Source organism: Pagrus pagrus, assembly GCF_965226575.1.
Source record: "Pagrus pagrus genome assembly, chromosome: 24".
NCBI lineage: Eukaryota > Metazoa > Chordata > Actinopteri > Spariformes > Sparidae > Pagrus > Pagrus pagrus.
The window spans coordinates 1613927-1626577 of NC_140206.1; the positions used below are offsets into that span (position 1 = coordinate 1613927).

A 12651-nucleotide genomic window follows, 5' to 3' on the forward strand; every position below is an offset into this window, starting at 1 on the left:
TCAATATAAAGGAAATACATTGCAGTTGATGTTCATAAATCTTTACAGTTCCTTAAAAAATGGCTTGTAAAGCATTTTATTTGTTGTTAGCAGTTAAATAATTATTAACATATGTTTATTATAAATCTACCATTTAGAAGTGTTTCCGTCCATAACCTATGACTTTATATAGACACGATTATAAATTGTAATATAATAAAAACAATATAATGTAACATAAATGTAAAAACACATTATTCTCCTGCAACATATTTAGCTTTTGGAGATATTTGCTTAAGTGATTATTTTCTCCATATATATGAAATAAACAAACACATGTCATCATTTTTCAGAACATTTATTGTAATAATAAAATAATATAACAGTACAAATGGGATTTGATTCATTTTTCAGGAGTTTCACGTCATCTTTTATGAAAATAGGCGCTAAATAATGTGTTAAAATGAATATTACATTCAACCATAGTGCAACCAAAGCCTTAAACCTACTTTTATTTAAAGTCTTTGTTAATAACGAGGCTCTAAACAATCATCTGTATAAAGCTTTTGATGCATGATGAGGCAAAAGTGCTTTTTCTCCCTACTGATACTGATATAAACTGGCTTTGTTTCTCGATTATCGACGTCTACGATTTAAAAAACGTGATCTACCTTTACAAAAGATTTGACTTTTCATGAATTCTTCTCAACTCTTATTTTCTGCATCAGTAGTTTCCTCTAAGATTCGCTCCTGCTCTGTGACTTCGCCTCCTGCTGCGCCCTCCACGCCACCAGCACCTCGTCGTCTTCGGCCTCAGCGGCGGCCCGAGCTCTGACCCTCTGCCTGGTTTGGGCGATGAACGTCGCGATGTCATCCTCCTCCTCGTTGGCTTCCTCCCTCCTGCTCCTCCTCCCCTCCGTCTCGCTGCTTTCATATCGTGAATGATAAGCGGACTTTCTCTTCGTAGAGAGGTCGGCGTAGCTCTCAGTTGCCTCGTCGCTGTCGCCGTAAGCGCCGTACGATCTCCCTGCCCGGCTGTGGAACCCGTTGCAGGAATATTCAGCATCTTCGCGCGTTAGATCCTCGCGCAACCTCGATCTGTATCTGGAGGTTACGCCGTAAGACTCCTCCTCTTCTTCATCAACAGCGTACGAGGCCCTGCGGCTTGAAAAGTCGAACTCGGAAGCGGAAGCATCAAGATCGTCGTAGGGATCCTCAGCTTCGGCTCCAGAGGCCGGTTTCCTCGGAGGAGGCCTGACGCTTTTCAGCCAGTCGTCGATGCTGGTGTCCTTCGCTTTCTCCAGGGCAGGGTTGAGGTTCAGGCACCCAGAGAGGCCATAAGTCCTCGCTGGTTTCTCCTTTTTCTTTGTCTCCTCAAGAAACTCCTCCTCTTTCTTCTTCCTCTCCTCCTCCTCATCCTCGTCCTCCTTCGGTTTCTTTTTCTTGTAGAGGGTGCTGCGCTTGTTGTCTTCCAGGATCTTCTTCTTTTCGTAAGTGGCCATCTTGCCCCTCATCTCCGACTTGATCTCCTTGTCCATGGCGTCCAGTTTGCCCATGTCGACCTGGTCTTGGAAGAGGCTGAAAAGAGGCACGCTGGTGGTGGTGATCTTGTTCTTCCTGGAACCAAAGGTGGAGTCAAGAGTGGAGCCCAAAGCCGAGCCTCTTCCAGTGAGACCGGAGATGCTGCTCGACCCGCCGCCTGAGAGGACTGACGCTGCCCTGCCACGACCCTGAGACAGGGCACTGGAATAGCAGGCGCCGCTCATCAAGGACGCTTTGTCGTCATCCATGCCGCGACCTGAAAGCACGCTCGCTGCACCGCCGTAGCTGAGCTCTGATCCAGCACGTGACGGAGGAGGCAGGCTCATCTCGCTTTGCTTCTGTTTGATCGTTTCGGAGACGACGTTAGCGATCCAGTTTTGGATGCTGGAGAGATTTACCATCGGTTCACCTCCGGGGCCCTGGACAGTAGGAACTGGGAGGATGGGAGGAACTGGAGGGTTGACTTGGACTGAGGATTGCGCTGATCTCATGCTGCGAGGCTGTGAAACTGAGGATATGACAGACGACCTGCCGCTCAGCATGGACATGTTGTCATCGTTGGCGACGCTCGGCGCTCCATTCACTCCAGCTCCAGCCCAGAAGGCGGACAGAGGTATCGTCCCTCCGCTGACGCAGCTTTCGTTCTCCCAGCCACACATGGACTGACTCTCCTCTAAATTTTTCTTCGAACGCTCCAGGATCTCCTCGCGTCTTTGCCTCCTTTTGATCGCTGCAGAGTCCTCGCCCCGACTCATCTCCAAAATCTCATCCTTGTTCTCCTCTCCAAAACGCTTCTGCTGCCTGAGCTTCCACGACTGATACGCCGTCAGGTTGACATCTTTGAATGCTGGCGTCTTCGCTTCTCCTTCGCCGTCACCACACTCTCCGTCTCCGACAGAACTTTTCTCTCCGTCTTCTCGATCTTTCTTGTTCCAGCCGAACTGGATCCTCTTGATGCGCCAACGCTCCAGAGGCGTCATCTTCTCCTTGTTCTTCTGGCAGAAGTTGTACATGGAGGTGGTGTCAGAGAGGAGGCTCTCCATCTCATCATCAATATTCTTTTTCTGTCCTTCGCCACCTTCCGTTGCGGTGCTCTCGCTGCCTTCGTCGTCCTGTTTCTTGCGGTAGCGAGTGGCAGCTTGTTCCTCAATTTCTCTCAAGCGCTGCTTCCAAAGATCAGAGTAACTCGTGCAGCTGGAGGTGGACATCGCGTCTGAGGGGGGACGTCTGTTGCGACGCTTCAGTCGCTCTTTCACAGCTCGGACGTCCTCGCTGGTGACACTGTCCACATCGGTGTCTTCCTTCGTCTTCTTTGGTCGACCCTCGGCGAGAGATTCTACATCCTCACCGTCGCTGTTCAGCTGCTTCTCCCACCAGTCATCGTCCTGATATTTCTCGTTCCTCCGCTGCCACTCGCGGATCATGCTGTCGAGACCGTCATCATCCTCGCCATCCTCTCTGCGCTCCCGCTCGAGGAGAATCTCTTCCTGATTGTGGGCCGGTCCCTGGTTGTCCCGTCTGTTCTGCGCTCCGATCGTGCCGCTCTTGAGCGCCGCAGCAGCTGCTGAAGAGGCGATGCTGCTCATCACGCTTTGTCCATCCTCCTCCTCCTCCATCATGATGGACTGTGCTTTCACCCCAATCATACTCTGCTCTTCCTCTTTATCAGTATCATCATCATCATCATCATCATCATCCCCGCCCTCGCCGAAGATGCGAGCACGTGCGCGTGCATCGATAACAGAGCACTGGCTGAGCGTGTCATCATCGTCGTCGCGTTCCTCCATCAGGCTCTCGTTGAGCTCTCGCAGCTGCTTCAGGAAGCCTTCGTTGGGGTTGATGGGGCGCTTTTTCCTCATGGACGTCAGCGCCTCCATGATGCTCATGTGCTGGAAGATCATCAGGTAGGACGCCACCAGGACAGCAGAGCGACTGACGCCCATCATGGAAACCACGAGAACCTTTCCTGCAATGATAAACAAAACAGTGATTTTAGCCCGAGTGAGTCCAATAAAGGGATTTATAGTAATTTCATTAATTTACACAAACACATCAACAAATATTCACGTTATTGTACCACTGATACCACCAGTTAAACCATTTAAACTTTTATCTCATCATTTTTATGACCTTTTTTTCTCATTATTATGACTTTGAATGTCATATCTAGTTTTTATCTCATATTTATGACTTTTAACTTCACAATGTTGTCAAAATGTATTTAAAAAAGCCCTCATTAACTGTGTGTTTACAGCTACTTTAAAGTGTTAAAATCCATTTCTTAAATGTTTATAATCGGACGTTAAATGCTAAATATGGGGGTTTGAAGTTAAATGATTAATTGAAATTGTCCGGCTCTTGTTGCAGTTGAAACATTCTCCGTAGTCAGGAAGCAAAACTCTCAATGAAAGTTAAAAATAAAATTTATGATGTACATTTGATTACATCATTAGTGAAAACATGTGGGAATGACTTAAATCTCATGATCGTCTGTTAGGAAAACAGTAAAAACAGTTGATTTGCGCTGATCAAATATAAATGACATGTGGCTTTAAGAATTTCATTACACAAAGCGATGAGACTCGCTGCTGACGCCCGCTGGCATCGCTTCATGAATCAGCTGCAGTCTGGATGAATGAGAGACGATCAACACTGCGACTGTTACATGATCTTCTTCTTCCAGGAACACAGATTTGCTCTGTGTGTCCGTAAAACTCTTCTCAGAAACTGTGATGTTGTGTAAGTGCGGAGACGTCTTCCCGCGAGGAAGTGCGATGGTGTCTTTCTACCGTGTCACCGTGGACCCCCGGGGGACATGTGGATGAAAAATGTGCTTTCAGCTCCATAATGAAAGAGTTGTCTATTGTGTCTGTTTAGTCAACGGATAAATAACGACAGGGCAGAAACACCACAGGACACCAGAGTACACAAAGAAATCTCTCATTTCATAATTTTATGAGTTTTTTTAGAGATTGGGGTGGAAACTTACATTTGAAGAAATCAAGAATCATAATAATCGAATCGATGATCTAAATGCTTTCATCACGAGCCCAAAGTCAAATAACACAGAAGGTCCGCTGGTCTTTAAATTCAACGAGGAAGTGCCCTCAAAAACTTTCATCGAACACTTTTAGCTCAGCAGCTACAGTGAAGCTTCTCTGGGCTTCTGAAACTTAACTGAACTCACTCACGAGACCGACAAAACAAAACGCTTCTCACCCTTGTGCGTCAGCAGAGCCTCGTCCAAGAATTCGGCGGTGGAACGAAAGTGAGCGGAGATGTCAGCGTCGGGGAAGTCGTCCACCTCGATGCCCATGTACTGGATGTTCATGCCGGTGTAGAAAGACTCGCCCGTGTAGACCCCCGTGCCGTGGGCGGTGTTGAGGATGTGGGTGATGCCCATTCGCTTCAGGCGAGCCTTGTTGACCGCCACAGATCTGAAGAAGAGACTCAGACGTAAACTGACAAGGAAGAGAAAACCTGTATAAACATCTTCACACATCGATGTCCAGACTCACTTCTCGGCTATGAAGATGTTGGGCCACACCTCGTCCACAGGGTTGATGGGAGCCTCCAGCCGGTCCTGCACCATGGCCCTCTGGATGTCCAGCACACAGGGGGTGTTGTAGGGGCTGCGGTCATCGATCATGTCCCTGACCCGGTTGTAGAGGTCTTCAACCATCAGCTGCTCGGCGGTTTCCAGCATGGACTCCGGGACGGACTCGGCACGCACGCTGCGAGGCGGCAGCTCTGAGGGGGGAAGCAGATCAACGATTATGACCGACTTGGAAAGATTTAGTTGTTGCTATCCGAGCTAGCGACCTTCACGCTGAAAATGGCATGTTTTACATTTTAAATCAAGTCTCCAGCTGCTTCAATTGTTTTACTGTGAAGGTCCAGAAATGTTTGGTGGACTACGAGACTTCACCTGACTTTATATCAACATGGAGGGAGGAGATGATGACTGACTCTGACTTTTTGGGTGAGCTGCTCCTTCAAACCCCACAAAGAAGAGCTCATCTTCCCTGGGTTACTCTCTGAGACACGCATGTTAAAGCGAAATCGCTCTCTGAATGCTGTGAAGCTTCACAGATCACCAGACTTTACAACAATCACTTCATTAATGCGGCTGTCACGGCCGCATCGTCCGCCCTGCAGATGAAACATACATCGTCCATTAAGCTGCTGTTAATGTAATGTGGGAGGAGAAGTGGGATACAGGAGCAGATCTTTGTCATACCAGCTCATTTCCTCAATCAGCACGACTCAAGAGCATCTCTGTCTGCGGTAATGAGCCGAGGGAATGAAATGCCGACTCTCAGTAATTGGAGATTATTCTGCCAAATTAGAGCCGTTGAATGTGGACTTAGAGCTCATTATTCCAAATGCTGAAGCGCCGAAGAGAAGTCAGATCTCCGCTGAGTCGTCCATCAGGAGAGATGAAGCCTCGATATTCTCAATTTCAGACAAAACTTATGTGACTTTAGAAAATTCAGTTTTCTTGCATCTGTTCGTCGGTAGAGAGAGAATGAGCCGGTGAAGGGTTGACCCATCTATTCCTCAGCAAAACAAAACCTTCACAGCTTCTCCAGTGAGAGATCTGCTTCTTGATCTGACAATCAGTCAAACAAAACAGTCTGAGGACGGATCTGATGGATATCTGACATTATATAGAGAATTATTAACTAATTGCTAATAAAAATAACAGTTGCAGATCTAAAATTTAGTCCAATTTCATTTTAAAGATCTCAAAATGGTTCAAGCCCGTCAACTAATGTCATTTAGCGGCTTAAAATCAGTCTGATAACAGTCCAGACTCTCTCAGGAGAGTCTTTGACATCATTTTGTCCTTTTTTTCGTTTTGGGAGTCGCTGACAGTCGATCCAGTCAGCTGCTGAGGAACGAGGACGCGAGTCAGACAACAATTTTTCATAGGAATAAACACACAAAACAAACAGACCTCGAGGCTGACGGACGGGGTCACAAGATGAAGACGTATCGCAGGAAATGCAACTAAACTCATGTGCTACTTAAGTGCAAATTGTATAATGAGTTACAATTAAGAAGCAGTGACCAAGGGGGGATTTTAGACTCCGTGCACACAAACACATCTCAGTGGTGTTTAAGTCCTTCCAGTTGAAGAATGTGGCCACAAAACGACCTATTAGACACAGCCTGATTAAATTAAAAGTATCTGAGGACAGCTACTTTCTCACAATGAACACAAAGACAAACATCTCAGCAGCAACGTTAAGGACATGAAGCTTCGAGAAAGCTGCCACCAACACAGGATCCTCTTCACCTGTCTCACCCTCATTGATGATCTTCTTCGCGGCGATGGCCGACGAGAGGTGGATGGGCTCCATGAAGATGCTCGCAGCGTCCGAGCCTGAGATCATGGAGAACCTGGACTCCGACGCCATGGAGAAACTGAAAGAGAGAAGGAAGAACAGAGGAAAGAGAGACTTATCAGTTTTAAGCGAGAGACCACTGCTCGAGAAACCAGATATTGCTGCTCAGTAATACCTTACGAAGCGGCATTTCAATATTTGTAAGTGCCAAACCACTCAATATTTTTAACAAGATGGCCGCCAAGTGAGAGACCACTGTTCGAGAAAGCTTTATAACAAATATTTAGAGTGAAACCATTTAATTTTTTTAATGAGACAGCTGCCAAGTGAGAGACCACTGCTCAGGCTGCGTGCCAACATTTTTAAGTTTGAAACCCCAGGATTTTTGAACAAGATGGCTGCCAAGTGAGAGACCGCTGTTAGAGGCAGCTTGTAAACATTTGCAAGAGTGAAACCACTGGATAGATTTAACAAGATGGCTGCCAAGCTAGATACTATTGCTCAAGACAATATGTCAACACTCTTAAGTGTGAAACCACTGGACATTTTTAATAAGATGGCTGCCAACTGAGAGACCACTATCTGAGACAGCTTTTTATATACAATTTTAAGAATGAAACCACTGGATAGTTTTAACGAGACAGCTGCCAAGTGAGAGTGAGATACCATTACTCAAGACAATGTGTTACTGCTCTTAAGTTTGAAACCACTGGATATTTGTAACAAAATGGCTGCCAAGTGAGAGACCACTGTTTTAGGGAGCTTTTCAACATTAGTAAGTATGAAGCCGCTGGACATTTTAACAAGATGGCTGCGAAGCGTGAGGCCGCTGTTTGAGATGTCTGTAGTTGTGAAACCACTGGATATTTCTATCGAGACGTCGGGACATTTGAACATGAATCTGGAGCGTTTGTGTCCGAAGCCTGTTCAGGTGGTCTCTTACCTGGGGGACGGACAGCGGAGGTAACGAGACTGGATTCCTTGGACGCTCCTCTCGTCCTCCTCGTCTCCGACAGGAACTGTCTGATCACCAGGCTCCCCGCTCTCATTGGTCGACGCCATGGCTACCAAAGTCCTGCCTTCCTGCTGAGAGAAAGAAAATCACTTTGATTTATATTAACTACAACAAAGCTCAATCTTATCTTAAAGTTTACATGAGTTTTATACTGAGCTGGAAAAATGCACCATTCACATGACTGCTGCCTATAATTATTATAATTTACACAGCAGGATATTAAAAATGAGACTGAAGACAAAGAATCCAACAAGAGAATGAAACACATTCACCACGTGTGACAGTTAATCTGACTTCATGAGAAATAAGTTTAAAAATCTATCAAATTGTAGCTTTAGGAGACAAAGAAGTGACAGGAAGTACAAAACAAACAAGTAAAGAACGGGTCTTACAGCAGAAATCTGGGATGTAACAGTTTAGAAATACGACCACGAGAGAGGAGAGAAATGCGTCACAGCTCGGTGAGTCGCACTCAGAGACAGGACAGCTTCCAGAGTCTAAAGGTGATATCTAGAAAATCAATGTGATCTAATAACCTGATGACGAGAGGAGGATTTAATGAAACAATGAGCTCCACACACTCTCACAGTGATCTTTTTATCCGAGAGGCTCAATTCTTTGAGCAAAATGCGACAAAACGACAAGAAGTCGGTCCAAAAACAAGTCGATAGTTTACAGTTTGATGTTCTGGCAGTACAGTCCTCTGCTTTCTCTCTGAGCGTTAGCTGACAAGATATGCTAGCATGCTCATGCGTCGTTTGCTGAGTCTGTAGAAAACCAACCACTTAAACATCTGATCCTCAGAAATACTCCGACACATAAAACATCTTCACACTTAGAGATCCAACAAGCTTTAGAGAAGCTGGATGGCAAACGTCCAGCTGTTTATCAGGTTTTGAGCTAAGCTAACCTGCTGTGAGGGTGGTGTCAAACAGAGTAAACTCAGATACAAACAAGTGACTGTGGCTCCCCGAGTGTCTTCAGAGAAACCTTGAAGAAACAAGTTCAACTTGGAGAAATCTGTTTGTCCGCTCGTGTTGTTTGTTCCCAAAATCTAAAGTTAAAGTGTTAAAAAATCTGACCAGTGTTGCTGTAAATCTGTGTGTGTGTGTGTGTGTGTGTGTGTGTGTGTGTGTGATCTGAGGCCTTCCAGCTCCTCTATATTTAACCCGGGCGACAGCTGCGTCAGAGCCTGTCAGGCCTGAGATCAGCGGCACTGACGGCCTCACAGCTCCGAGCTTTAAAACACACAAACATCAACACTCATCAGAAGTGAGAAAACTCACCGAAACAGGAGAGCGTTATATAAAACTGTGTGTGTGTGTGTGTGTGTGTGTGTGTGTGTGTGTGTGCTCTTACCTCGGTGTCGAGGCCGTCGGTCGCAGTCTGGCGCTGACGGTGGACACACTGACACTAAAGTTAGAGAGAGTCCCTCACCCACCTCCCCCCACCAGGCCTGTGGAGACACCCGACACCAGGGCTGCAGGTAACTGAGTACTTCTACTCGAGTAGAGTACTTCTGAAGTTATCTGCTTCTGCACTTCCCTTTTTCTATCTTCCATGTTGGATTTTATCTTCATCTTGTATCTCTTTTTCTTTCTTCGTCCTGTTTTAAAACATTTTGCATCAAATCAAATCTGATTTTCTCCCTTTTTCCTTCATTATTAAAGTGTATTTGCTTCTTTCCTTCCTTCATCCCATCTGTCCATCCTTCCTTCTCCTTATTTCTTCACCTTTCCTTGTTTCCTTTTCCTGTTTTAGTTTTTTACTCTTCTTTTTGTCCTTTTTTCACTTTTTTGACTCATTTTTCCTGCATGAAACATTAAAAAACTGCATTTTTAGAAGCAAAGTAAGTCTTATGTTTTCTCTGTGTCGTACGCAGCCTTCCTGATTTTTGTAGTTAACTGAACTGAGACATTTAAGATATAATTTGCAACATTTCTGCATTAAAACGTTTGACCTGTGTGACCTTTGTTCTTACATGTTGTTGACTTGTGTACTGACATTATCCTAAATTTCAAACCAGAGAAATCCACAACTTACGTTGCGTTTCAAAGAATGAGGAGGAAAACAAAACATGACGGGAATAAAAGTTTTAAAGGTGCTTTTTGTAAGAAAAGTTGATTTTTGAGTCTCATTACCAGCTCTCAGTGTTATTGCACCTTTAAATATTACCTCTACAGTGAACGTTCTCCTTCATCAGTATTGATCGTAGTCCAACAATCAAGACCACAGCTCCCATGATGCCACGTCACTGACATCGAGTCTCCGGGTGGCAGAAATTACACACCGTGCATTTCAGGACACATTTGATTTATAAAATAAACGGTAGCGGTTACGCAGTCACTTCACTTTTAGTTACGTTTCTGCCTTTTCAAAGCTGATCTTGTCAGACGGCCACAGAGACGACTTTGTCTCCTGAGCTTGAACGCAGCTCGTGTGTTTATCTACGGTCAGCTGACAATCGTCTCGGCTATTTATAACCTCAGAATGCAGCTAATTTAAGTCACACACTCACCGATGTGAGGTCACTTGGCGTTTTGTTTATTTGTAATAGATGACTACAAAATGAAGTCCAGTGAGGGTGGACTGATGAGCTTCTTCAAGTCTACACATACTTTGAGGTGCCATTTAAACATCCACAAGTAGCAACATTAGCCACTGACGCTAGTATTCTCTCTCTCCCAAAGCCAAATAATATTAATTATCCCTCTTTTGAGCATCCTACATGTAAGATGAGTTAGCTTTACATATTATTAAAAAGCCTTTTGATATTTAAACCACATCTATAAATTTCATGTGTACAAGCAAAACCATAACATGATTTTTAGTTTGTTGTGTACGTTATATCGTCATACTGTGGTAAATATGATATACATTTAGTGCAACATACAACAAATTTGACATTTCTTTGTGGCAAGCTTGTAACATGTGGCTTAACATAATGCTAGCTAATCAAGATAAAGGTGCTATCAATGCTAACAAGCCTTTTTTGTGGATCACAAACATGCTAACAGATAAATAACTTTTAGCCAGTTATCCTTTTTGGCTATTTTTCCATGATAGTATTGACTTCAAACAAGGCGGTTAGCCACAAGCTAACAAGCAAAAATCAAACTTCTTGATCGGTTTTACTGTCTTGGTCTCGTCTTTAAACGTCTAACTCACACTGTTCACTTTAAGCTGCGAGTATGTTAAAATAAACGTGGATAATCACAGCAACTAAGTTGAGATAAAAAATGCTAACAATGCTAACAGACATTTTTGGGGAGACCAGACTGACCTTTAAGCCAAAGGGGACAGTTAGCCACAAGCTAACGAGCAATAATACAGATTTTTCATCAGTTATACCTTCTTGATCTACTCAAATTGTTTACACGATGTGGTGCGTATGTAATAAATGATAAACACGACACTTTTAGCTGCCTTTTCACGTTTTATTGCATATAATCCAAAGTGCTTTTTTCCGACAGTCCCAAAGTTTCACGTTGAAATGAAACCTCGCTTAGTGGTTTTGCCACAATAAAAGGTGAAAATTTAACAAACACTGAGCTGGTCTTAGACATTTAAACTCTTTACTCTTCCTCACATGAAGGTGTGTAGGAGTTGCATGTCGGCTGGTCGAGGCCATCTGCTGAGAACACAACAGAGCATGAATGGCAAACAATTACTGCTCTGTAAAAGAAAAAAGGCACGTACAGGCACAAAAATAGATAACAGGACGACATCTAACTGCAACAACAATGAGGAAAATACAGTGACGGCACAACAACAGCTGTCTTCCCAGTTACAGAGGTGAGGGAAGGAAGTGCTGTGGGCGTACATCAGCATAAGATGACAAGTGTTTTACAGTTAGTGGTCCACTTCTTTCAATATTGCTTTTATAACAATCCACCTCTGAGCGATTTGATAAACAGGTCACATGGTACAGCTACACACAGCATCATGACACTTAAAGAATGACAGTCATATTAAGAATACTTCAAGGGAGTGAATACATTGAAGGTACGTCAACACTGTGGTTACAACACCCCAAAATGATTGTGATGCACACATGCTAATGGTGAACAGAAAGCACCCAACTGGTCAAATGCTAGTGGCTCGTCTTTGGTGCTCGGAGATACCACCATTTGTAAGTCTTCTTTTAGGAAGGAAGATGAACTATAACTGTCCACTTCTGAGAGGTAGGGGATGTGAAGAGTGTCACTGTTAGGCCACCAGAGGACACTGGGGAAGCTGGATGTGCATAGGGTTGGGGTAAAGGTCCCAGTTAGACCAAACGTTATGGATTGTTCACTTCAGGTGGGAAGCAACTTGGTACCTTAGGCAAAGAGGTTCTAGTTTTTGAGGGTCTGCGGTTACAGTCTTTCTCAAGAGACCAAAATTATTGTGATGCCCAACTGCTAATGTTCCAAAAGAAGTACCCAACAGGTCAACTGCCAATGGCTCGTCTTTGGTGCTTGGAGATACCACCGTTTCTACAAGATATACCGAGGCTGTCAAGATTTCCAGTTTCCCGTACAAGTTGAGAAACGGGGAACAAGAAACCACCATGTTAAAAGACTTCAGGCCACCAGAGTACGTTGGGTTGGGAGGGGTTGGGATCAGTGTTAGGATCTCAGGAAAGTCTGAGACCAAAAATGGTGGATTACACCCTTCAGGTTGGGAGGAAGTTGGAGAAAGAGGTTGAAGAATCTGTCCGTTTTGTTTCAGAGTCCCGTCCCATCTGTCCAGGACGAGCTGGAGGATGTGGCTGGACTGAGG

At 44.6% G+C, this 12651-nt stretch overlaps 1 protein-coding gene across 3 annotated transcripts; it reads right to left on the reverse strand.

The window, feature by feature from the left end:
• Positions 1 to 321: 321 nt before the first annotated feature.
• Positions 322 to 9288, reverse strand: dusp27 (dual specificity phosphatase 27). 3 transcript variants are annotated; one of them, XM_084347460.1, is made up of 6 exons: positions 9247 to 9288; positions 7816 to 7955; positions 6824 to 6951; positions 5040 to 5271; positions 4741 to 4958; positions 322 to 3487 (listed from the first exon to the last, which is right to left on the reverse strand). In XM_084347460.1, exons 2-6 carry the CDS (start codon positions 7932 to 7934, stop codon positions 717 to 719), a joined length of 3468 nt encoding a protein of 1155 aa, XP_084203586.1. In that variant the 5' UTR covers positions 7935 to 7955; positions 9247 to 9288; the 3' UTR covers positions 322 to 716. The 3 variants fall into 3 exon arrangements, with proteins under 3 accessions (XP_084203586.1, XP_084203587.1, XP_084203585.1); XM_084347461.1 differs by having other exon boundaries at positions 6833 to 6951; positions 7816 to 7958; positions 9247 to 9287; XM_084347459.1 differs by having other exon boundaries at positions 7816 to 7958; positions 9247 to 9287.
• Positions 9289 to 12651: the final 3363 nt, after the last annotated feature.

What these genes read in the sequence shown, in the direction of transcription:
- dusp27 (XM_084347460.1), bottom strand. Translation starts at nt 7,934, where the DNA reads ATGGCGTCGACCAATGAGAGCGGGGAGCCTGGTGATCAGACAGTTCCT. An exon ending in CATCAATGAGGGTGAGACAG is followed by an intron (nt 5,272 to 6,823) that starts GTGAAGAGGATC and finishes TTCCCCCCTCAG; the next exon opens with AGCTGCCGCCTCGCAGCGTG. An exon ending in GGCTCTGCTGACGCACAAGG is followed by an intron (nt 3,488 to 4,740) that starts GTGAGAAGCGTT and finishes TTATCATTGCAG; the next exon opens with GAAAGGTTCTCGTGGTTTCC.